This window comes from Fistularia commersonii, chromosome 14 (assembly GCF_037954325.1).
Source record: "Fistularia commersonii isolate RoL2024-O1a breed Wild chromosome 14, RoL_Fcom_v1.0, whole genome shotgun sequence".
Classification (NCBI taxonomy): Eukaryota; Metazoa; Chordata; class Actinopteri; order Syngnathiformes; family Fistulariidae; genus Fistularia; species Fistularia commersonii.
Genome location: NC_141297.1, coordinates 2,364,144 through 2,389,458, shown reverse-complemented (window position 1 = coordinate 2,389,458; position 25,315 = coordinate 2,364,144). Strand labels below are relative to the sequence as shown.

General features: G+C 42.5%; 3 protein-coding genes across 6 annotated transcripts in view; 2 read left to right on the top strand and 1 right to left on the bottom strand.

Annotated features, from left to right (window-relative positions):
• The first annotated feature begins 2,028 nt into the window (after positions 1-2,028).
• LOC147226867 (protein ILRUN-like) lies at positions 2,029-10,225 on the top strand. 2 transcript variants are annotated; one of them, XR_015107114.1, is made up of 6 exons: positions 2,029-2,232; positions 4,330-4,484; positions 5,312-5,509; positions 6,323-6,645; positions 8,092-8,329; positions 9,838-9,984. XR_015107114.1 is itself a non-coding variant. In XM_086159594.1 (5 exons), exons 1-5 carry the CDS (start codon positions 2,075-2,077, stop codon positions 8,125-8,127), a joined length of 870 nt encoding a protein of 289 aa, XP_086015720.1. In that variant the 5' UTR covers positions 2,029-2,074; the 3' UTR covers positions 8,128-10,225. The 2 variants fall into 2 exon arrangements, 1 of the variants encoding a protein (XP_086015720.1); XM_086159594.1 differs by having other exon boundaries at positions 8,092-10,225.
• A 1,935-nt stretch (positions 10,226-12,160) lies between these two features.
• Positions 12,161-24,533, top strand: LOC147226866 (SAM pointed domain-containing Ets transcription factor-like). Its single transcript, XM_086159595.1, has 6 exons — positions 12,161-13,000; positions 16,779-17,179; positions 18,782-18,979; positions 19,135-19,179; positions 19,257-19,394; positions 20,912-24,533. The coding sequence occupies exons 2-6, from the start codon at positions 16,798-16,800 to the stop codon at positions 21,088-21,090; spliced, it is 942 nt and encodes a 313-aa protein (XP_086015721.1). The 5' UTR covers positions 12,161-13,000; positions 16,779-16,797; the 3' UTR covers positions 21,091-24,533.
• Positions 22,123-25,315, bottom strand: part of pacsin1a (protein kinase C and casein kinase substrate in neurons 1a) — a 50,024-nt gene continuing 46,831 nt past the window's right edge. For all 3 annotated transcript variants that reach the window (XM_086159592.1, XM_086159593.1, XM_086159590.1), the window contains one exon: positions 22,123-24,681. In XM_086159592.1, coding sequence (XP_086015718.1) covers positions 24,572-24,681 — 110 coding nt within the window. In that variant the 3' untranslated portion in view covers positions 22,123-24,571. The remainder of the gene's footprint in view (positions 24,682-25,315) is intronic.

Genomic DNA, 25,315 nt, shown 5'->3' with positions numbered 1-25,315 from the left:
GATCTGAAGTTGGTGACAAATTACAGAACCGCACGATACGTGGTATCAGAAGCATGCAAAACTCATGCAGGTGCAGAACTTCGATATAGTTCGAAATGGAGGTCCAAGTAGCAGCAAGCGGCCTCTTTCTGGACTCAAAAGAAAGGCGCGATTTCATCCTGAAATTTGAAAAAAAACATTTTTGCAGAGATTCTCATGAGAAAAAACGAAATTGACGAAAAAAAAATTCACGCTGTCGCTGTGTGTCGTATCGCACATCAAATTCAAAGTTCTTTATTGATACGAACAACCGTGCATTAAAATAGTCAACGTAAATAAAACATTTTTTTTTAAAAAGCAGACTCATTGACATATTTACAAGTGTAAGGGATATCAAAATATTCTGGATCAGTCAGTAGGTCACATTTGAAGTCATGTAATATGTATAATATACATATTAAATACAAGTCCAGAGGGTCATTTGAATGTATTTTTAGCACTTTAAAGGTTTTATCCTTGTTGTTGTATTCATCCTTATAGGTATCTCTTTTATTGTCTCATCCTGATTATCTATTTTTATCCTTGTTTTTGTTATTCCTATCTATTGTTATCCTTGTTGTTGTCTTTGTCTTTTTAATTGTCCTTTTTAATTATATTTATATTCATATTTATTGTTATTGTTTCTTTGTTGCTTATCTTATCTTATCTTATCTTATCTTATCTTATCTTATCTTATCTTATCTTATCTTATCTTATCTTATCTTATCTTATCTTATCTTATCATTGAACGTATGCATTTTGGATTATGGATGCATCTATCTATCTATCTATCTATCTATCTATCTATCTATCTATCTATCTATCTATCTATCTATCTATCTATCTATCTATCTATCTATCTATCTATCTATCATCTACATTTGAACAAAAGTCAGTAATTCATTAGCATATGCTGCTAAAGTCCTTTTATCGCTGCACTGTGCACGCCTATCTTATCTTATCTTATCTTATCTTATCTTATCTTATCTTATCTTATCTTATATGTGTTAATTGCATGCATGCGTCGTATAGATTATGGATGCATCTATTCATTCATTAACATGGTGCATGGGCTGCTAACATCCTTTTATAGCTGCTAATATCCTTTTATCTATCTATCCTGAGACGCGGAAATTTACCGTGGTGCTCCAGCTGCACAGTAGCAGAAAAAAAGGCACCGCAGACGGCCCATAAACAGCGTCCCAAAAATGATCGGTCATCCTGTCCCATCACTTGAGGATATCTATAACTCATGTTGCCTCAGGAGAGCCCACAGCATCCTCAGAGATTCATCCCACTCCGGTCACCAACTCTTCCAACTGTGGCTTCTATTTTTCTGTCTTATATCTGTAACCCAGAGATGCCGCTATTGTTGTATTATTATTTTAGGGTTGTCTGCTTTTGATTCCGGTGAACCTAAGAGCTGCTTTCTCTACATTTCTTGCCAACTGGACTTGAAGATGTTTCACCCCTCATCTGAGAGGCTTCTTCAGTTCTAATGACGTCCGAACATATATGGAATATGGAATAATGGAATATAAATGGAAGAGTTGATCTGCAGAGACGTAGTTTCTGCAGATCAACACAACAAGCCACAGACCCACCCAAAACCCTGGCAGTTATATTCGGAAACTCCCCATAGGTCATTACAACTGAAGAAGCCTCTCAGAAAAGGGCTGGGACGTCTTCAAGTGAAGAAACTCAAGTCCAGTTGCCAAAACACCAAGATTTCGACAAAAATTCCCCACGACCCAGATGACTGAGAACCTCTGCAAACGTCTCTAAATGTTGCTGCACTCTAGTGTCATGGCAATAAAAAGTCTTGAAAATAATCAAAACACTTGAGGGGTTTTATTTCTTAAACATATGGTGATTTTTGATTTATTTATAACATTTTAATTAGATTATCCTGAGAGGGTATTATTGCTCTGAGCGGTATGTGTGTGCGTGTATGCGTGTGCACTGTGACATGCGCATGCGCATTGGGGCTCCCGTCGAACGTGTGGAGTTTGTTATGACAAGCCAGGCCTCACTCTGAACCAGGAGCGGAGCCGCCATGGAGGGCATGGACCTGGACGTGGACCAGGAGCTCATGCAGAAGTTCAGCTGCCTGGGCACGACGGACAAAGACATCCTCATATCGGAGTTCCAGAGGCTCCTCGGCTTCCAGCTGAACCCCGCCGGATGCGCCTTCTTTCTGGACATGACCAACTGGTAAGCCCGAGGTCTCGTCCGGCCTGCGGCGCGCAGTTGGAGTAGCTAATGCTAGTTGTTTTGCTCATGCTAGTTTATAACGCTCCCCCTTATTTTTAAACCCCCGTGGGAAAATAACTTATCACGATTAAAATAAAGGATAATTACACCCATCTATGTGTCGGTGTTAATCCCGAGGGGGGTTTAAATGTCGTGTATCAAGCCAGCGAGGATCTAGACTTTTTGCGGTGGTCGCTGCTAACGCTAGCAAAACAAAAGTCCAGTGGTTGTCACTCGAAACTAGTTTCGATTCTCTCCGTTAGAGCACACCGAGGTTTCTCAACTTATCCTGGGTTTCAGTAAAGCCAGTTCCAATTTAAAGCCCTAATCAAAGGCTATAAATGGTGTATTTTTAATTTTTGAACTCAATGCCGTCTACTCGTTTTGCGTCTCTCTCTCTCCTTGACCACAAACCACAGGGCTGCTAACTTGTAGCATGTTATGTAACCAGCAGTCGAGCCGTAGGTTTAAAGGTGTTACAAGTCCGCCGCGGTTGTTGAAAACCCCACCAAACGCTACTGAATCAGGAATAAAAACCCTTGTTAATTTCGTCTAAATCCCCCTCCTGTAACATGCTTTTTGCTACACCGGTGCAGATGTATGTAACAGGCGGTAGTAGCATCACGTGATGCCGTGTAATGGCACCTCTGCAACGGGCTTTCTAAAAATAAAACCCCGCTGGCTTGTGGATGTCGGGATGCCCCATCAGTCGTAAGAAATGACTTGAGATTTATAGCGTATTTGCTGTTTAAAATAACTTTTTTTTTTTTAATCAAAAAGATGGAAAAGGGAAATATAAGTGCATTCGCTGCACCGTTAGGGATGGGTGCTGGATCAAAAAAGTCAAATGAATAGCGGTTTGGAAAATAATCCGCACACTACCTTCAGAAATTAATCTAATTTACTCTAAATGTAGTCCAAAAAACTTATTCTCTTATGATGTTTAGAGCAAAATATAGGCTTTTACTCAGATATTTATTAGAGATATGTGTTCTATGTTAAGCCCATGTTTTGCTCCAAACGTCACGCTAGAATAATAGTTTTTTTGTACTCTGTTAAATAAATTCTAATAAATTCTGTAAAATATTAATTTTTGGAGCACTTTTGATGTGCACATTTTTTTTCAAAAACAATGCTTTTAACATCAAATGCAGAGAAGACATGCATAGTGTATGTGTGAATTGTTACATTCAAAAGCAATTTGTGATAGACGCTTTTAAGGCATTTCGCCTTCAACATGGTTTTATTGTAGATTTCCCAGAAAATAGTAAACATACATGAAAAGTAATTGAACAACAATTTTGCCTTGTTTTACATCATTGTCATGGCAACTGGACTTGGTTAATCTTCTTGAAGACCTCTCATCCCTAGGGCGTCTTTACTTCTAATAGACGGAAGACCCCTCAGGTGAACATGCAATGACTAAAGATAGACCGCTGAACACACACATGCATACACACATACCTGCAGATCTGTCTGCGACATGAAACCCACCAGGAAAGAGCAACAACCTGAGTCGGGCGCCTCTAAACTGGAGCCTCACACCAACTAGCACACTACACATTAGCCTCACAATGACCTATTCAAATTCGAACTCAGGTGAGTCCCTGGAATTTGTACCCTTCTTCCTCAAATGATGCACGCATTAACATAACAATCCAACGCCCAACCCCAACAGTAATATACCGGAAGCTCCCCGCAGTGTGTTTTAACTGAAGGATCGTCTTGGATCTCAGGAGGAACGTATGCAAGGGGAGAAACCGAGTCCAGTGGCCACGACAAGACTTGACAATGATTGACCAAGATCTGGATGACTGAGAACATTCACAGACACGTTTTGTCACACTAATGTTTTTTTTCAATGGTATTTATTTCAATATTGTTAAGTGTATTGGCCTCAGGTAGTGCATGTAAACCAGAAGAAGATGAGAATAGTTTTAAAACAATGACTCACTTTAATTGTACTGAGTATATTCTTATTTGTGACAAGTCCCACTCGAAGATCAGGTTTTCTTCACATAACTCACGAGCGTCACTCATTTTACTCTGTCGTTGTAGGAATTTACAGGCAGCCATTGGAGCCTATTACGACTTTGAGAGCCCCAATATCAGCGCGCCATGCATGTCCTTTGTAAAAGATGTGACAATCGGTGAGGGGGAATCAGTTCCACCTGACACGCGATTCACGAAAACCTGGAGGATACAGAACACAGGTGAGGCCTAAATCTGAAAATAAGCGCTGTTGCATTATCATATAGACCGTATAAAGAGCACTGGTGGTTGTAGTGCAGGGGATACAACTATAACAGAGGAAAATTGCTTTTTTGAATTATATATTTGGAGCCCATTTTCCTTCATATGCAAGCATTTGTTCTTGTGTGCTCTTTGACTGCCTTGAAAGATGATTACCGTAAATTCCGGACTAAGGAGCGCGCCTATATACAGGCCGTAAATACTAATTTTTAAAAGAAGAAATAAATTGTGCATATAAATAAGCTGCGCTTCTCTATAAGCCGCAGTTGTCCCCGTTGGAACGTGAGATATTAACGCTGCAAGATGTTACAGGAAAGATTTTTTTGATAACTTTTAATTCAATAAATGACGGTAATCGTCACATCTACAACTACATAACGCAAATGCCTTCTTTTTTTCAGAACAGATGCCGAGCTTCTGTGCTGCAGCTCTATTTCCCTATTCGACATCCAGACTGATCACTTTCAACTTAAAAGCTGCATCAAATGCATTTTCACGCGTCTTTTTCACGATTCGGGTTCGTGCAAAAAGTACAAAACGCCTGATCCGAAGAAGTACCGTAAACGCGAGTGGATTTGCCGTAACAGTTCCATTTGTCCTCTGTGACGGTGTTGGTGGAAGGAATCTTTTGTAATTACCCTATAAAACCTCATAAATAAACCGCATCATCGTAAAAGCCGCAGTTCTCAAAGCGTGTGGGGAAAAAAATAGCGGCTCATATGCCGGGATTTACATTATGCACATACGCTGTGTAAATGATAAAGCAAATTCTCGGCCTCTCCGCTAGGTACCGAGACTTGGCCCCCGGGAGTCTGTCTGAAGTACGTCGGGGGAGACCAGTTTGGACACGTAAACATGGTGATGGTGCGGTCCCTGGACCCCCAGGAAATGGTCGACGTCAGTGTGCAGATGCAGAGCCCAGTGTCCCCCGGCATGTACCAGGGCCAGTGGAGAATGTGCACAGCCACCGGCCTTTACTATGGAGGTGAGGACAGCCGAAATTCAAAAATGTATAGCAACATGGCTGCTGTACTCCTGAGAGCATGTGTGCGAGACGTATATTAAAATATATTCATTATTTCACTAGTGGGACATTTCCAACCAATAGCATAGAGAGATGTATTGCAATATAAACACATTTTCTCACCTTTAAGCCATTGTATTGTGTGTGTACATTCTCACGCTATGATATTACAAAATGGGATGAAAAGAAAAATATAAATATGAAAAAACTTCCGATTATATCCGACAAACCTTTCACACAGTCACCTGTCTGACCTCGATAGTAATAGTCGCAAAATTCCAGTTACCGACGCTCCCGATGCACTTCTTTCCAAGAATGATGCGTATTGATTTTTTTGCTGCACTAACTACGCTTTTAGTAATTAGTGGCTAAACGTTTTAATTGTGGATTGAGTCTAGATCGTTTCATATAAATCACAGGACTGTTAAGTGACGAGAGGGCCTGTCTCGCAGCGGGCAAATTACACTGAGCGTCATTTGTTCAGTCGGTTAATGTATTCTGGCTCCTTTGAGATGTATGATTAATCTTACCTCTTCAACATGTCCCTATTTAAAATTTGAACAGCAGAGGGAGACCCAATAAAAATTCATGCATGGCTTTAATATTTAATGTAAGTGTACCCGTGTTCATCCACGACGAGAAATAACTCTCATGAATTTCGAGCGTGGAATCTAGTTTTTATTTAATTTGTCATTTTTGCCCGCTGGACAGAAGCAGGATATAGGCGTAGCTGCAAACACAGGCTCGGGTTCTCACTCCGCGTTGATCCGGCAGATATAATCTGGGTGATTCTGAGCGTGGAGGTCGGAGGCCTTCTGGGCGTCACGCAGCAGCTCTCCTCCTTCCAAGCCGAGTTCAACACCCAGCCTCACCGCAGCCTGGAGGGCGGCTACAACCCCTTCGCCTCACCAGAGAAAAACAAGTGCCCAAACAGCAACAACAGCCTCCACCATGAAAGTGGCCACAAAGTCTCAGAGGAACATTGGCAGGGAAGCCCGAACCAGCTGCAGCAAGATCAGAATGGACTTTCACACACCTCTGTGGATCTAGTAGCAAACAGTCTACAAAGTAATCTATCGATAGTCTCTTACAACCAGGTAAGACATGTCACGGGGCAAGGAAGATTTTGACGGTTCTGCGAAACAGCTCATTGTGTCACTGTTTTCAATTTCATCCCCGAACCAGAAATGAGATATCCCTTTCATGCATGTGTTTAGCAGTTATCCTATTTCTCGCGCTATTCCTGGTCCCAGTTTGGCAGTTGATGATTTCAGGATGGCAGTTGAGCAATTGCGATGCCATTTCTGTATTTGTTTCCCCCACCGGTTCCCACGCCAAGGTGAATTTCTTTCCAGCGCCGCATAGAAATATTAAACCCATCTTCCCTAAACAAGACCAAAGGGCATTTTAGCGAGCGAATGTTGCACCGCCATTCCAACTCTCATAGGGTGTATTTATATCAGCGTATTTGGCATGTCACTTCAGGATAAACGCGAGCGCATTAAAAATAATATTTCATTTGAAGGCACTTTTGGCCCTTTTCCACTTCTCTTGGCGGAGAACCCTGTTGTGTTAACAGCTGTTTCTCCTGGACTATCTTTGACGCTAAAGAGAACGATGCAAATTCAGTTAATCACTCCAGTGTTTGCTCAAATTAAATATGTTAAATGGGGTAATATGAAAACAGCCTATTCTATATAACATAGTCAAACAGAGAAAAGGGGATGGTATCATCTTCCATTTATAAGTTAGCAGGGACACCAAGACAAAAAAGAATAAAGTTAGATACGAGTATAGTGAATATTTTGTATTAAGCAAAGTGGTAATGCAGTCATTCAAACCCGGATAATGATCTTACCCTTAATCCCAACGTGCAACATCCGTTCACACGATGACGTCTCACGTTAGGGTGGACTCTGCTAGGACCCCCCTAAGCTGTTTTTATACCTTTTTATTGATCTCAGAATTAAAAAAAAAAAACAAAACAAAACTTAAGCTCCAGCAGTTTTCAGTCGTCTCTGTGATTACTCTCTATCTCAGTAGTTAGTTTGAAATGATAATATTCATGATGGTAACATTTAGCTGCCAAAACAGTGGTAACCATTACTGGATATTCATCCTGCAACACTTAGCGACTTGGCTCTGCATATTGATATTTAGGAATTTCCTCCTCTGTGGTAAATACAGGTAATAGCCGGGGGTTTATAGCACGCATTTCGTGTTTGACAGGTATTTTCCTGGAGAGCGAGCTACTGAACAGCTCCCAGTCTGTATATTTTTGGGGGCCAGCAGTTTTTCTCGTTCATTTTATCGGGCACGTGGCAGCTTTTGTGCTGAAATAGAAAGCGACAACCCCAGGATTCCAGCTAGCCGCTAACTCTTCAAAGACTGAATGTGATTTTTTTCTATTTTAGAAAGGAACTGGAAACCGGTGATAAAGGAAGGTCTTTATTTCTTTGAAATCAAGATATCCCTCTATTCCTTGTTGTCGTATTCTCTCTGCAAATTGCAGTTTTCATTGCATTTTCTGTCCCCTCTTGCAGGGTATACAGGAGCCCTATCCCTTTGGGCACTCTTAAGTTGTGGGACTTGTCACGGAGACGCAGCGTTCACACATTCCTCTGGAGTCCGTTAACACCGAGCGAAGGAGAGGTTTTATCAGTAGCTTACGGAGCGCGCCGAGCTCCATTTCACTGAATGCAAAGCTGCTCTCCGCCTCAGTCACGACCCAAGAGCCAGAGGTTTCGGACGTGCAGCTCAACAAACACCCCCACATCCTCTGTATGCACGAGCGAATGCTAAGTTAAAATGAGTGCTATGAGTCTTTCGAGTGATTTTTTTTTTTTTTTTTTTTTTTTTTTTCCCTGGAAATATTTTTAGTTGTCGGAGTGCAAATGGATAAATGACAGGAGTTTGTATTTGCGAAAAAATTCTGTGTATATGTGTGTGAATAGTGCAACCTGAAAGAGACACCGTGGAGGAAAAGCCATTTATTTTGCCAACTGATTGTCCAGTTTCCGCACGGACCGGCCCGATGCGCGGGTCGGGAGTCCGGACTGGTCTCCTCTCACAAATCCAAATATGACGGGATTCTCAAAAACACATTTTACATTCTACAGTAGTGTCATATTTTTTTAAATATACAGCTTTTAAGATTCAGATCATCTTCTGGAAAAACGTGGGCAATAATACCAGTGCTGTTTTACCTCCAAATTAAGATGCAACGCTATTATTCTCCACTAGAGTATGCCAGATATCGCTCTTACGACGAAGGTGAGGGCAACGCTGAGAATCGTATTTCTCACGTACAGTATAGCTCCCAAAATTTGGGCGAATAAATCTACGCTATTGCATAAGAGCATATTTTTCTAAAACTTGAGTTTTGATGCAAATGAGTTTATCATACGTTTTGGAGCTACTCGAATGGAACTAAAGCCAAACTTGTTTTTATTATCATTTTTTTATTTTTTGAGGCCATCGAACCACCTCGACGGGGTTTTGCCAGCGTGCATTTGCGCGGTGACGAGCCGGCCTAACGAAAGCCCCTCCTTATGTATTTGCAAATTTCCCCAGCAACTGTCGGAATGTAAAATGTCCACGCTTGGATTATGGTTATAAAACATGAAATATGAATATTAAACCATTTTTATGTTTTAAGACAAAGATATCCAGTTATATGAGCAGCAAAAATATTTATACCACAACCATATATGTATCTGTGTGTGTGTATATATATGTATATATACACGCACATATATGCAAGCATAATTATCTGAGTTTGAAATCACCATTTAACGGCTGTCTTCTACTTGCTTTCATGTTACGTTGAATGTATGTGATGAATGTAGAAGATTTTTTTTTTTCTAAAGGAAACAATAGGTTTTTACCCAAAGACACTAAAAGGTGCATATTTGGTGACAATTTTTGTTTTCCCCCTACCGTTTCAAGTCACAGTCTGGACCGTTTCTGATTTTTTTTTTTTTTTTTTTTTTGTTTGTTTGTTTTTTTTTGAGCCGCTCAAACACATTTAATCTCATCCCAAGATGGCGAACCTCACCTAACCGTGACATTTGCAGAGAAACGGCTGGGTGAGCTTCTCCCTCGAGATTCGTCACAACAACAATAATTGCACTGGACTTGATGATCTATATGCACTGAGCAATGCGACCGATCTCCTCCTCCCCGCGCCGCCCCCACTCTAAAAAAATAGCTGGATTGTGTGTATTTTAGCCTGACGTAAATACATTTAAGTGCCGAAGGGCTAATCGACTCTTCATTGCTTTCCACAGCTAGCGTTAGACCACCTTGACAGGAAAGCACTGTTTCATCACGACGCTAACTGTAAACAAACCAGTCCTGCAGAGCCCCCGGTTTTCATGGAGCGCATCCTAAAATGTCCGAGAGACGACGTCGACCCCCCCCCCCTCCTCCCCCCCGCCCCCGCCCCAACCCCTCGCCCCCCCGAAAGGTACCTGTCGTCGCCGTCGACCCCCATTGAGCGTTTAGCGTGTTCGTTTTGTCAAAGGACCTTTCAAGTGCAAAGACCGGATCGCAGGATCGAGTCAGTTGGCGTGAAGAGAGTCAAAACAAGAGCACACACGTGAGTGAGGAAGTGCAAACTGTTTCTCTTGTATGTTTGACGAATGTTCTTATGATTAAATTATCACTGAAAACCGACGCTTGCGATTCAGCTGCCTTTTAAATGATGTGTTTTGAATCGAAGTCGTATCTTTCAGTTTCCTGGGATGTTGTAGCACGCGGACAAATTTTTTAAGTATTTTCGGAACCCTGTGTGAATTCGAGGAGAAGCTTCGGATAAATAGCCATGTCTTTTTCCAGAGTGAAAAATCGAATGTGATTACAGCTTGAAGAACCAGGACATCGTCCACAATGTGCCGTGGAGAGAAAAGAATCCGATAATCGGACAAATTCTGATCGCAAGAAAATCTCTGTTGTCGCTTCCTTAAAGTTACTTGTTGCATTTTAATTGAGCAAAAAAAAAAAAATGAATACTCCCTAGCTCCTTTAAAAAAAAAAAAAAAAAAAAAAAAAAACCCTGCAGTGGGTATTAAAGTAGGGAATTAATTGTTTGTTTTGTCTTTTTTTTTTTTTTGAAATAACAAAACAAGTTCATACTGTGAAAATTGGATTAAAAAAAAAAAAAGACATGATTTTGCTCACCCTTTTTCTTTTTTTTTTTAATTTTATTTTAAGGATTTTTAGCCGGGGTTTCCCCAGTAAAATCCTCCTAAACTAATTAATAAGAACAGACAGCAATCCGAGTACAAAGAATGAATCCTACAGTTACCGCTAGTGAATTTCGGGGTATTACGATGTAGAGATCACAGGGAGACAGGAAGGACCACGGCCATTTCGAGGTCCATAACATTTCTCTGATGACGTTGTTTGTTTATCTTAAATAGATGCCAGATTAAACCGTAGCCCGGAGGGTTACCGGTCGAAAGCTGCGAGCAACTTGCAACACATTGTCCCATTCGGAGACCGCCCGGGCCTCCAAACGGCTGAAGATACACCCGCTTTTTGTTAGCTTTGTCCGAACTTAGCCTCCAACTTAGCCTTGAGACAAATAAGAAGAGGGTAGTGTTGAAGGTGTTGCAGGAAATGGTGTATTTTGGCTGCCAAAGGCAACTTTTTGGGGGTTCTTTTTGGAGCTGGAGAATCACCTCGCTGAATACCTCCGGTAGCCGGAGTTGCGCCGAAGGACGATTCAAGTGGGTGGAGACAAAGGTGACAGCTCTTTGGAATATTTGAACAATTACTGTAAAAGCAGCTTTGCTTAAGCAAACATTTGCACACTTAACTTTCTCAGTTCACCAATGCTTTGGCTCCAATGCTTCCCATTATAGCTGTCAACCATTATCGCTCCTGGTGATTCATCGTCATTTCCCAGGCTAATATTTGTTTGTCCTTAAGTAGCTGCGTTGTGTCATTCCTAATGGTATAGTAAAGAAGTGAACAATTAAAACAAGTGAAATATTAACAATTGGACATTCTGCTGCTTTTCAGCATAACATTGAATATGCAGAACTCTGTGTTTGCATTCTGGTGGTTTCAGTTTCCTGATGGAGGAATGTTGGAGAAAAACCGGGTTAATGATAATAAAGATCCATGAGCGACTCCTTAGTTTTTAAACTAAACACAGAAAGAAAAAATATTTAATTAGAAAAGAGCTTTAACTGTGCTCTCTTGCATTTTACAACAGGATATTCAAACAACTTTTTCTTCTTGAAGGAAATGGACGGTGAGGCGGCTTTACTTTGTTTGCCGTGCAAACTATCAGCCAACCAAAATCGTGAGAAAAATGTGGCTTGTTACGATCAAACAAATCCAGTATTTATAAAATCTGGTGTTATCAAGGGCGGCGCAGCGGTTAGCGTTAGCTCGGAGGTCGCTGGTTGGTTTCCCACAGGGGGCCTTTCTGTCTCCTTGCTCCTCAGGGTTCTCCTGGTTCCTTCCACAGTCCAAAAACAAGAAGGAGGTTCATGCAGTCGTGTGAATGAGAGGGTGAATGCGTGTAATGAATTAATGAATTGTGCGATTTTTATTTCATGATTTAATGCAAATGAAAGGTAACCAAACATACCTGCTGGCTATCTTTTTTTTTTTTTTTTTGGTGGTGAACTGCTCAGACAGCCCAATAAGAAGTGGGAAATATTAATATTTCTATTGAACAACTTTAAACAGTAAAATCACTGGTTTGGTGTTAGAGATTTTTGCACTTTGTAAGAGTAAATAACTGAGACATTATACAGAATCAGAATAAGAAAAAACCATTTGTCCCCGAGGAGCAATTGGAGAAAATTGCATTATTATTATTATTATTATTATTAAACATTATTATCTTTATTTCTGTTTCCAAATTGTTCTATTTTCTACAATAAAATCATGAATACTGAGATGTAAATTTACTATTAAATGGAATACAAAAGCATTATTACAGAACTTTCCCTTCACAGCCTTAGAAGATTGGATTTCACTAAATCCAACCGCGACCATAGTTTGCATTTTGGCCGTGTCCCAATAAAAAGGGCATTAAAAAAGTAATTATTCTCCCCACTTCTTCCCCACCTCACTGCAACCGAGCACAAATCCTGCCCCCCTGTCATTGATAAGTAGGCAGCCTCCCTTTCAGGGACACACCCTTTTTTTTTTTTTTTTCCCCCCCCTGGTGCAACTAAGACGCTCCCTCCCAAACGTGAGCCTTTTTCCTTCGACTCAACCGCGACGTCTCGGAGAAGGTGGCGGAGGGAGCTGTCAGGACGGGACGCCCTCCCTCCTACCCCTCCCCTCCAGAGCGCCTTCGCCAGGCCAGATGAGACTCCCAGAGGACCCGGACTGCTGCCCTGAGTGACGCCCAACCAGGAGGAGGCGCGGGGGAAGCCGCCGAGACGCAAACCCAACCGCTAGATCCACGTTGATCTCGCCCAGAAGGTAAGACCAACGTTCTTCATCGCTCAATAATACACTGCAACTACTAGTAGGTGGAAGTACCTGCCTCAACCGGTGGCGTCCTAAGAGTGAGAAATAACTTATTCTAGAAGTGACATCGCTTGTATTGGTCCGGTAAAGTAGAGAGGACCAAGAAACACATAAATATAAATAAAACAGAAATAGCAGGACTGAAAGCTAGTTCCAATGCCGTTTTCATACTAACTACTCGTAGATTTACTACTGCAACTGTTTTTTAAAGTCAATTTCTCTGCTTGTGCTGAACATACAGAGGTAGATAGAATGCTGACTGGAAAGGAACAAAATAATAATAATAGTGTGCAAATTAGCAGAAGACCAAAGAGAGTATTTATGGACATCGTGAGAAAGGATATGAAGTTAGTTGGTGCGAGAGAATAGGGTGGATTCACTGTGGCGACCACTGGAGGGAAAAGAAGAGTACAAATTAGCAGTAAAATGCACTATTACATTAACCAGTCAACATTAAACTATGAGGTATGAAGAATAAAGTGCGTGCAGATACAGACTGATATTTGAGTAGCAGCAAGGGTTTGTTTTTGTTTGTTCTGTGTACAGTTTAATGCAAAATATTTCCGCCTACACGATGACGCTTCCACTATTGCTCATCCATCCTTTTGAGCTACTTTACGTGGCAGTTAACTAATCCCGCCAGAGAAGATGTCACTCGTCAAACGAACGCATTCCAATTAAGTACGAAGCTCAACGCGTCTCCAAAACGGGCAGTTTTCACTCGTATCAGGTTTTTTTTTCAAGTCACAGACAGAAAACTTGCTTATTTGTAAACACATCACCTGTTTATACTCGCGCAAACTCGTATCAAACAAACAAACGCACGCAGTTCCATGTATGCCGGCTCGTAAAAGGCGACGGGAACGTGAACAAGCATCGCCGTGTTTTTGCAAAGCCACTCCGGGCTCGAAGAGGGAAACAACATCGATTTAAACGCAGAGCGCCAGCTTAACAACAAGGTGCTGGACGAAGCACCGAACACAAGCCCGGGGACGTGTTTCGGAGTTGTTTTTATGAGCAATCAAGGGTAGGAAGAGGCAATTATTTACCTTGGAAAAGAGAAAAAAAAACCTCGAAGAGCGAGTTTTTCTACCCGCCAGTCATTTGCCCAGATGCTGATAACAACTACTGTTAAAAACATAGTAGTACTAGAAGATTTGCCTGCGTTTAATTTGGGGAACTGTGTTGCCCCTTTACAGCCTCTCCTCTGCACGTGGGCTGGAATTTAGACTCCATTGGTATTTCACCCCTGAGGAAAATAAATCCACGTTTTGGACTGTTTTATTGAAAATCCAACAGCTCTCAAAAAAAAATCATAGATGAGGAAAAGTTGCCGTTTAACCGAGAAGACCTGGAACGCTTTCCCAGCGTCGGACGTTATTCACTTCCTTGACTTAATGGGTTCACTATCTGGCAAATTCCATCAGACACCGAAGTGAATGAAAATGGTCTTAATCTGGTGGCCGTCATGCTTTTCTTCTCAAAATCCATGTGTGTGTGTGTGTGTGTGTGTGTGTGTGAAACACAACTTTATCACAAAGCATTGATAACCCGCGCCGCTCCCTGCCTTTTCTCTTACCTACACGCCACTGCAAATATGTCCCGTGTTCCGCCCTTTGTGCTTTATCGCGCTCCACGCCAATTAATTTGAAATCCACCTCGAGGACCCGTCGCTTTTCAAATGTTATTTTATTTGTCTTCCTTTTTTTTTTTTTCCCTCCCCTAAAGGGCAGTGATTGATGCATTTCAATAGCGGGCCCCAAACAGCTACTTTAAGCCGAATTCTGTTTTGATCTTGTGATAAACATTACAATTTAAATTTTAGTCTCCTATGTATGTTTCTATTTACATTTATGAGTTAAACCGTTGGAAGAATTCGACAGACGATGTAAAAACAGTTCAGAAATTCGCTCAACTGGACCTCAATGCACATAGTACATCTATATAATAAGTATATTTATGTTGATCCAAGTGTACAAAAGTGAGTTATTTAACTGCACTTGGATATAAAATGGCTCAGATTAATTTAGATATACCCCGCCCCCTTAATTTGAAAAGATGATCTGTTCCTTTTACAGAGTCCCCGCAAAACAAATACAGAAAATGTCATGTTGACTTTAGAATTAACACTGTTTAAACATCGCCCTCTTTTTTTTTTTTTTTCTTTCTCTTCGAGGCGCCGTCCACGGCGCTGCGTGTCACTCGACTGTCGCTATTTGAATCCGTCACGGATGATGAGCTTTTAGCGGTACCTTTAAGATCAAGTAACTGGAAAAAGAAGGAACGCTTCAAAACATAATAATAACCCGTAAAGACAAATACCAAGTTTGTCTGTGGAGGTTCTCGGTTGTTCGGGTCACTTTGAATTCTTGTGGAAATCTTTTCGTCGTGGCAACTGGACTTCAATTTCGTCACTTGTCGACGTTTCACCCCTCCTCCGAGAGAAGAAGTCAGCTGAAGAAGGGGTTAAATGTCTTTAAGTAAATAAATTCAAGCCCAGTTGCCACGACAAGAAGATTTCTTCAAATACCAAGTCGTGAACTAAACTGCATATTTTAGTTCTATACTTCTGGATACATTTCTAATGTTTTGGATAAACCAAGATCTAAGCTGTACCAATTTATCAGTGATGTGCTGTCAGGGGAGGCAGGAGAGTCTGTGCCTCACTTGCCAATCTTGGAAAGAAAAAAATGTCAAATGAAAATAAAGAAGTAAATGGTTATATTTATGAGTGATTCGCATGATATACTCATTTAACTTGACCAGTTTTAGATTATTTTTTATTCGAAATAGCTGGATTTTCACATTTATTGTTCAAATATTGAGAAGAGGCGTGCGGTGAGGCTTCCGACTGCTGAGCCTCAATGTGAATTGCGCAATGACAGCTGACCGCTGGCGCGCTTTGCACAAAGACCGTTCTGCTGTCAATGTATGTCGCTATTAAAATGTTTACAGTGTACAGTGTTTTATTTTGTCAACAACTGTATGTGTCTTACCAGTTTCTTGTGCTGAGTGTTCATAAAACAGCTGCGAAGAGCCATGAAGTGAGGCATGCAATTCCCCTGCCTCATGTTAGGGGGAGCTCGTGATTCCATGGAATCTACTCGCGTCTCCTCGGCTTCATCGACAACAATTTTAAAAGGAGCATTTTACAGTGAAATAAGCACCGTAATTTCCGGACTATTTAGGGCACCTCATTATAAGCCGCACCGGCTAGCCGATCGCTATTTCGGGCTTCGTCCTGCGCGCTAAAACCGTCAAAGTCGTCTTCTTCGGTGTCGGAGTTGAACAGACTCAGAATTTCTCGGTCATTTCATCAGTCTGATGTGACAAGGATAAATGTTTTAGTGGTGTGAAGCTCTTTAGCCCCCCCCCCCCCAAAAAAAGTCCATATATTAGCCGCAGGGTTGTTTACGTGAAAAAAATCGCGGCTCATCGTCCAGAAATTGCGGTACTTTGGATAAAACGCTAATGAAATTTTCTAGTACTTTCAATTGTAAATGAAGCCTCTTGGTGACAGCAGGGGACTTTAAATTTGAGATTTCAGTCGCACTGAAGAATAGCTCTGAATACTCGATGTCGCCTGCTTTATTTAAGATTCAGTCAAACGTCTCCTCGGAAAAATAATGTCTATTCATTGAATTCAAATCTGTCGGTCTCAGATACGCAGGGAGGGAATACCAAAGATCGTCCCATGAACATTGCAGTGACAGACTGTTTTTTTTTCCAGCACTAAGGGATAAAGAGTTATGGGGAGTCCAAGTTGTGAACCCGTGGGCAGCGCAGAGCACATGTCTTTGTGTGCCGACACCAGGCTGGCGTGGACGGACGAGGAGGCGGAGGACGTTAAACCGTGCCGCGGCTTGTTTGGACTTCCCGAGCGCGGCCGGCCGGGGGTTTACCTCCCTTGCTACAACAGATTAGCCATCGACGACAGCCCCTGGCTGCTGAGGATGACGGAGAACGCCGCTTCCGCCGCCCCCTCCTCCGCGCCCGGCTACTTTCACCATCCTCCCCCGGAAGCGCAGGGTCAAGTCGAGGAGCGTTGTCTGGAGCAGGTGCAGTCCATGGTGGTGGGCGAGGTGCTGAAGGACGTGGACAAGGCTTGCAAGCTGCTCAACATCACAGCGGGTACGAGCGTTCGAAAGCATTTATTTGAATAGCCGTGCAGAATGTTGGCAGTCGCGGACGGATAAAACATGAAAATTATTTGTTTGCCTTCACATCACCATGTACAAAGACCTGACGAGCGCCTGAGAACCTGCCCGGTTTGTGCAAACTTTGCTGTTGACCTAAGATCCTCTTCAATTTTTCAAGAACTGCCTCGATCAACAAGAACAAACGACACGTTCCCTGGGGTTTGCGTGGTTCCGTGTTAAACCTGAGACTCCTTTCCAGCGCAGTTAGCGTCGCGTTGCATCATCAGCGTAGAGGAAAACTCAAGGAAACACGCACTCGCATAAATTTGGATGCCGAACCAGCGCAAGAGAGGAGAAGATACTTCCCGTACTTCTCAGCAGAAGTACGGGATTATATCGCAGAACACAATGATCCGGATCGGACAAAGAAATCGAGCTCTATAGATTTAATATCGCGCTAAAACAAAACGCAGATCCAAATCTTCTTTTGAGAAGAAAAGTGAAAATGGGTGTACGCAAGAGATTCAAGCTCCTCCTCGTCGCTATGGTTGTGCAAGTGCAATCTCGTGAACGAGAGGCCCCAAAAATTGCCGATTTAACAAAAAAAAATAACGTTGAAATGATTCTTTAGATTTAAAGACCGCCGGCGTGGAGAACCGAGCGGCTGATCAGCACTTCTAGTTCGGAGTCTTTCCTCCAGCTTAGCCCTCGTCTTACTTCTACACCCAAATAAATGCTCGCGCTTGCTTTCCTCTGAAACCGGAAAAGGGGATTCATAAGAGAAATAAGTGATTTTTTTTATTTCTTTTTTTTTTTTTTTTACATCATTTAATCTATCCCTAGCATGTGTTTGGAGGATAAGTAGCAAGAGTTGCTGTCTTGTAAAACCCCTTTCGCTCAATCGTGACTACGATTCAACGTTTAGTAAACCACGGGTGTTTATTTTTTTTCACGCGGATGATTCTTCCATTTCTGGCTTTTTCGTTTTTTTTTTTTGCCTTCGCAAATTCTCAATAAAGCAATTTATCACGATCCGTCGTCACATCTTCCTAAACCTCGTCCCCGTCAAACGCTGTCCGAACACGGTGAATAAAAAAAACACACAGACGCCTTTTTTTTTTTTTTCAACAAACTTGTTTCCCTTTCAAACCGATATTGCGATATTGACACCATCACAGCAAATTTGATTTGTTTTTTTTTTTGCGTGTTTTTTTTTTCCAGCACTATAATCATTACTATCTGTTTTATAATCATCTTTATGCATATTTAAATTAACTTCTCGTTACATCGAGATAAACAGGCACTACACCAGTTAGGAGATAAAGTACATCACTAACTATGAACATACATCTTCTAGACCGCTAAAGGAGGTTTTTCCACAACGTGAGCTGCTGGTCCTCCTGTGTGCATAAGGAAGAGATCATCAACATAGAAAAGCATTTACATGTACACCTTTTCGTTTTTCAACTCCACACAGTTGTACAGTTACAATAGAATATAAACGTTTTCCCACGTTTGAGATCTTCTCCCGATCGCCTTCGAACAGCTTTATCTGAACAACACTGAAGCGAAATGTCGGTGTTTTTCATCGCAGACCCGCTGAACTGGGGCTGCGTTCACGTCCAGAAGTGGCTGCTGTGGACCGAACACCTGTACCGACTTCCCCAGCTGAGCACCATGTTCCAGGGGCTGACCGGGGGGGACCTCTGCTCCATGAGCGAAGCCGACTTCAGACAGTGCTCGCCGCAGTTCGGAGACATTCTGTACGCTCATCTTGACATTTGGAGATCAGGTAGAAAACGACAGGAGCCCCTGCTGTAATGTTTGACTTTGAAAAAAACGCAAATGCTGCGGCGCCAAAGAGCTAACACTCTGCTGCAAACATGACACACGGACTTACCTGCTGGATTGGTTCTCTTTTGACTGTTTTTTTTTTTTTTTTTTTAGCTGCGGCGATGAAGGGCCGCTGTCCGCAAGAAGGTAGCGAGTCAGGTAAATGTGGCCTTCCGTGAAAAACCCAGTGATGTCAAAGACGGGAACCTTCCTGACAATCCCCGTTCCTCTTTCAGCGGCGGATGATGACGCCTGGTCAGACGTGATGTGCAACTACCCAGGCCAGCCCATTCACTTGTGGCAATTCCTCCGGGAGCTGCTTCTCAAGCCTCACAACTACAGCCGCTGCATTCGCTGGCTCAACAAAGAGAAAGGTAGGGAAATAGGTAGTTTGTGAACCTGCACGGTTGGATTTTGGTGATCTGCCATCAAATTCTGGTACCCCTGCGTGTTCATATGGACAGACTGGAGCGCTTAAATCTAGTAGAAACCTCTGCCGTGTCTGTAGTGAAATAGAATTCCTATTTAAGTTGCAGTGGCTATTGGTGTAAACGATTATCTACCTGCTACATCTCTTAACTGACATACTGAGCATGGTGCATTGTGCAAATCATTGTAAGCATGTTAGCATGCTAACTAGTATTTGGTGCCTAGTATACACCGTGCTGCTACGACTAGAACCGCTAATGTGTCCCACATGTTGTTGAGCAAAATGTATCTTATTTTGTTTGAGCTTCAGCCTCCGAAGTTGCTCGATCTCCTTCCTGCAAGAAGGACCTTTGTACCCTTTCTCCCTTTGTGCTCTTAGGAGCCACTACCAAAGTCTGTTTCACGGCTAGAAAGATGACATTTCTAAAAAAAGGTCTGGGTTTTGTGTGCGGCAAGCTGTCAGGACCTGACGCAGCGTTCCAGTCGCTACTTTTAATGAAGAAAACACTGACCTCTACTGAGCATACCGCATCTCCTTGATCGGCCTTGAGGAAGGACGGGCAACCGCACTCCTATCAGAAGGCGCCATAATGACCCGGGCGTATTGAAAGACTTCTTTTCTCCATATTATTAAACTCCATGCTATCAATGGACTAAATTCGGACACGGGTGGCGACATTGCGAAAAGTCATATCATATTAACACCACAGGTTATCGTCCAGACACCTGAAATGACATCGAATGATCTGACCGATGCATATCTCTGCGGCCCTGTGCGCCTTCCTAAAATTTCTCGAAATAGCATTGGAGTCATTCTGGGCCAGAGGGTTGAAAATCCTGACCTACATTGACAACTGGCTCATGCCTTTCACTTCGGATTAGGAAAGGCAAGCCCACGCAGTTTTGTTGATCAAGCACGCCGCGCAGCCGAGCTGTGCCTCCAAGAGTGTGTACCTCGTACTGCGGAGCTGCCCAAAGAGCTCGGCGGTTTTACACCAAGGAGGTGAATTTTGTTGTTGTCGCAGCCGTAAGTTGACCATTTGGGCATTCGATGGGAGGCGGATCTTGTACGACTTAGAAATAGAGGCAGGGTAGGTGGAGTTCCAGCTTGATGAGGCGCAGAGGGACCTGATCCGTGTTGCCCAAGGTAAGGACGGGAGTTGTATGCTTCGCCGCTCCTCCTCCTTTGACAAGGACCTTTGACAAGGAAGGTAAATGGAAATGGTCTCAACTTGTATTCTGCTGTGGTTTCAAAGCGCTTTGCACTAGATCAACCATTCACACACACTCTAGAGCCGCCACGCAAGATGCTAACCAGGCCATCGGGAGCCACTTGGGGTTCGGCGTCTTGCCCAAGGACGCTTGGACACGCCAATCTTCCGATAAACCATTGGGTAGCGAAATAGGATCACATTTACTTTCAGTTGCATTTATCTGACCGCTTTTCCCCTTCCGCCCGTAGGAATTTTCAAAATAGAGGACTCGGCTCACGTGGCCCGGCTTTGGGGGATCAGGAAGAACCGCCCGGCAATGAACTATGACAAGCTGAGTCGCTCAATACGGCAGTACTACAAGAAGGGCATCATCCGAAAACCCGAGGTATCGCGTCGCCTCGTCTACCAGTTCGTCAACCCTATATGAGGAAGACCTCGGTCCGGCCCGAGTGAACGGCGCTAAAGGGGTTAGCCAATGATATGCTGGACATAGGAAACAATAACCCGGAAGCGCCGTCGCCATGTTTTGAAATTTCATTTCACCTTTTTAAGACTGCCTGATGAAAACATGCATTTCTGCCTATCATAGCCTCATAGCCGCATGCAAATTTAAATTTAAAACCATCTTTTTTTTTTCTTTCCCCCCTTGTAAAGAGTCAGCGCTAGAAGTTTGTACCGTATCGTGGACGCCGGTTTCGAAATGTGACCTTTTTTTATGCCGTAAGAGTGATTAAAAAAAAAGACACTTTCGCGGACGAAACGAAAAAAAAAGACAAACAAAGAACGGATTGAATGTGACGGGGTTTGACTCTTTAGAAAATGCAATCTCTAGAATTGCTATTGTAATAGTTTTCAATTTTTTTTTTTTCTGCCTCTGGATCTTTCTGTAGGGTTTTATCGTTCAAGAATTAATCGTAGATTTTCTCTCCAAACACCCAGGCCTTTGGGGAAATCATCTTGTTAAAGGTGAACGATGCAGCACACTTAAAAGTTATATTTGTTATCTTTTGAAAAGGCAAGTAGCATTCTCACTTGCTCGAACAGAGTGCATTTTTACATTTTGTGCAAAGCAAAGGCAAACAGCGGTTTCCGAACGCCGAGACAAAGCAAAAAGTGCTCGGCTTTTACGCTCAAGTCGCTTTTCATTGGCCTCGTGCGTGCAGAGCATCGCAGAGCGATGCATTAGTAAACCACGGGTGTTTATTTTTTTTTCACGCGGATGATTCTTCCATTTCTGCCTTTTTCGTTTTTTTTTTTTTTTGCCTTCGCAAATTCTCAATAAAGCAATTTATCACGATCCGTCGTCACATCTTCCTAAACCCCTTCCCCGTCAAACGCTGTCCGAACACGGTGAATAAAAAAAAAAACACACACAGACGCCTTTTCTTTCTTTTTTTTTTTTCAACAAACTTGTTTCCCTTTCAAACCGATATCGCGATATTGACACCATCACAGCAAATTTGATTTGTTTTTTTTTTTTTTTTTTTGCGTGTTTTTTTTTTTTCCAGCACTATAATCATTATTATCTGTTTTATAATCATCTTTATGCATATTTAAATTAACTTCTCGTTACATCAAGATGAACAGGCACTACACCAGTTAGGAGATAAAGTACATCACTAACTATGAACATACATCTTCTAGACCGCTAAAGGAGGTTTTTCCACAACGTGAGCTGCTGGTCCTCCTGTGTGCATAAGGAAGAGATCATCAACATAGAAAAGCATTTACATGTACACCTTTTACACCGCCTCAATATGGTTAGGTCTCGTTTTTCAACTCCACACAGTTGTACAGTTACAATAGAATATAATCTTTAAATTACATCGTCATATACAAATCTGACAGCGTGGGCTAACGTCACGCCTCTTATGGTACACCGACAATTCATTTTGCAATGAAATCCGTACGATATGGTTCCTATGACTTAATATGTTCTCCGTTGCTGTTATTTTAATGAGACACATATACATGTATAACACTACAGTTTGTCTTAATAGTCAATCACTTGCATTTTTTTTTTTTTTCTGCATTTTTTTTTTTAAATTACATTTACACAACTCATACACACTGGGTGATGAATATATATATATATGTTTATATATATATTCTCCCTAAAATATTAACCTGGTAATGTTGTGTGTGCACTCAGGTGTCTTGGTGTATGTCTGTATATATGTATGTGTATGTGTGTGTGTGTGTGTGTGTGCATACACTGAAAATATGAGACAGTTTGATGACTGGAGTCCTTTTTGCTATGCTGGACAGCTTTTACTCTAAGACACAACTTGTGAGCTGGTGATGTGTTCCTCCTCTTGTGTGAGACCCAGACCTGTCTAATCCTGTTCCAGACACGGCGCTAAACACATCTGACCGCTGTTGGTCCACTGACATCTGAAACGTCAGGACGATTATATCATTAATTGCATCTTTCCCTCTTGTATCGATTTAGTCGCAATGCTTCCTGATATTGTTTTAATTCCAAAAAAAACAAAAAACAAAAAACAGCGTGTTAAAAGATCGGGAAATAAAGACAAGATGCGCTTTGTAAGAGCTAATACGCGCGGTGGACATGTACGCCCCGTGATGATGCGTAGCGCTTTGCTAACAACGTTAGCCGGGGGTTCGGACTGGGATGCAGCATCTTCGCTGAAGACGTTTCACGCGTGATAAGTGAAGTTATTGCACGGAGAGGAAAATATACTTGATGGTATCGGATCATTCTTTGGATCGACGCGTCGCTGTTTTGCTAGCCGGGGTTTTCTAACGGCGTGTTTCGGCAACACGTCCCCCTACCGAGCCCAAACACTGGTACATTCGCGTTGACGAGCCCCCGTCGGGGACTCCCGCTCCGGAAGAAAAGCGCCGGGACAGAAATAATTGGAAAACCCTTCTACTTATACCGAAGAGCTCGTGTTTCGGGGGTTTCTTTCCGCTAGCAGGAGACGGATTCATGTGAAATACTGAACCGAGAACGAACGCTTCTGTAGAAATTTCCGCTCTACGGACGATGATATGGTGGACGTGTTCGCGATGCAAAAAAAAAAACGAAAACAAACAAAAAAGATGTTCATCGACGGGCTTCTTCCAAGGAGAACGGAACCATGTGCATGTCCAGAAGCATCGTGATGCTAGAAGGTGAGCTTTCTGCGTTTGGAGTCGTGGTTTTGCATCAAGTCGCGGCCTTTCGCCCGGCCGCAGGGCGGCGGGGGGGGGGGGGGGGGGGGGGGGGGGGAATGCGAGATGTTGCATAGCACATGCTGCTATGCATGTTCAGAGACAGTTAGAACACATAGCACTGCACACACTGGATAAGAGGTCGGACCAAATCACGAGAACAGAAAGAAAACAAACAAACAAACAAAAAAAAAAAAGGATACTGCCTGTGGTACTTTTTTTAACACGACACAGCATTCCCCGTGGAAGGATGACGACTGTCACGCACGGCATTTTAAAAAAAGCTACACAAAAATGGCATCACACCGTATATACACAACGCAGGTTAGGAGAAGCTCGTCTTGGTCGAATGGGCGTCACGGATTATATTATCTCCCCCGACTGCAGCGTACTGCACGTTTAAACAAGCTGCACCGTATGTGTTAAATACAGCTACACTGAGAAGCAATGTGTTCCTGCACTGTCTTGATGTTGGAGTTGAGTGTGTATATACTGGGGTACCTCCTGCTCTTAAACGTGTAGGTCCACCAACCCACCCCGAATGCTGGATAAAATATATTATACTGATATATTGTCTTTTAGGTTACTAAGTTTTTTATTTAGGCAAGACTGCTCGGCGCATCTTTTGGGCAAGGGGTGTGTTGCTCTTTAAGTCTCTGGCTATGTGCGGTGCGATTGGACGGGACTGTTCAAGCTGCCTCCAATGGCGTGTCCTTGTCCCGCCAACGTGACTAGATGGGTTCGACGTAGTTGGCCGGGTACAGTCCCTCCCGGCCGTTGTCCAAACGACCTCTACACCAGCCCTGCTCGTCCTCGTCCTCGGTCTTGGTCAGTTCGTCACCTGCGAAGGAGGCATCGGTTTGCGATCAGCGGCGGCGGGCTTGCGTGTTGGAAACGCGTTAGCGGAAAATGCTATAACGCGCTTTTTTTTCGGGTGTTTAAGATACGTAAACGAGATCGTCGCCCGTCCTTTAACGTCCTGGATCGGCAGGATCCACCTCATTTAAATACAAGACTCGAATAGACATTGAGTATTTTTTTTAGAAAGTTTGGTTTTAAAAGGACAAAGAAATGTCATTTTGTTTTGCCTGCGGTCGTCCATCGATGTTTTTTATTTTATTTTTTTTTTCCAAAAAAAAAGCAACTCATATTTTGTTTATATTGTGTCCATTTAATTAAAAAATGGTTGGGTGGCTCCCGTTTTTTTTATTTTCTGTGGCTCTTTTAGTGGTAACGGTTGCCGACCCCTGGTTTACAGGCTGTGACCGCCGTTCACAGTTCGATCAACCTCATTTAAATACAAGAAAGACTCAAATAGACATTTTTTTTATTTTTTTTTATTTTGGTTTTAAAAAGACGCAGAAATGTCATTTTGTTTTGCCTGCGGTCGTTCATTGATTTTTTTTTTTTTTTCCCAAAAAAAAGCAACTCATATTTTGTTAATATTGTGTTAATTCAATTAAAAAATGGTTGCG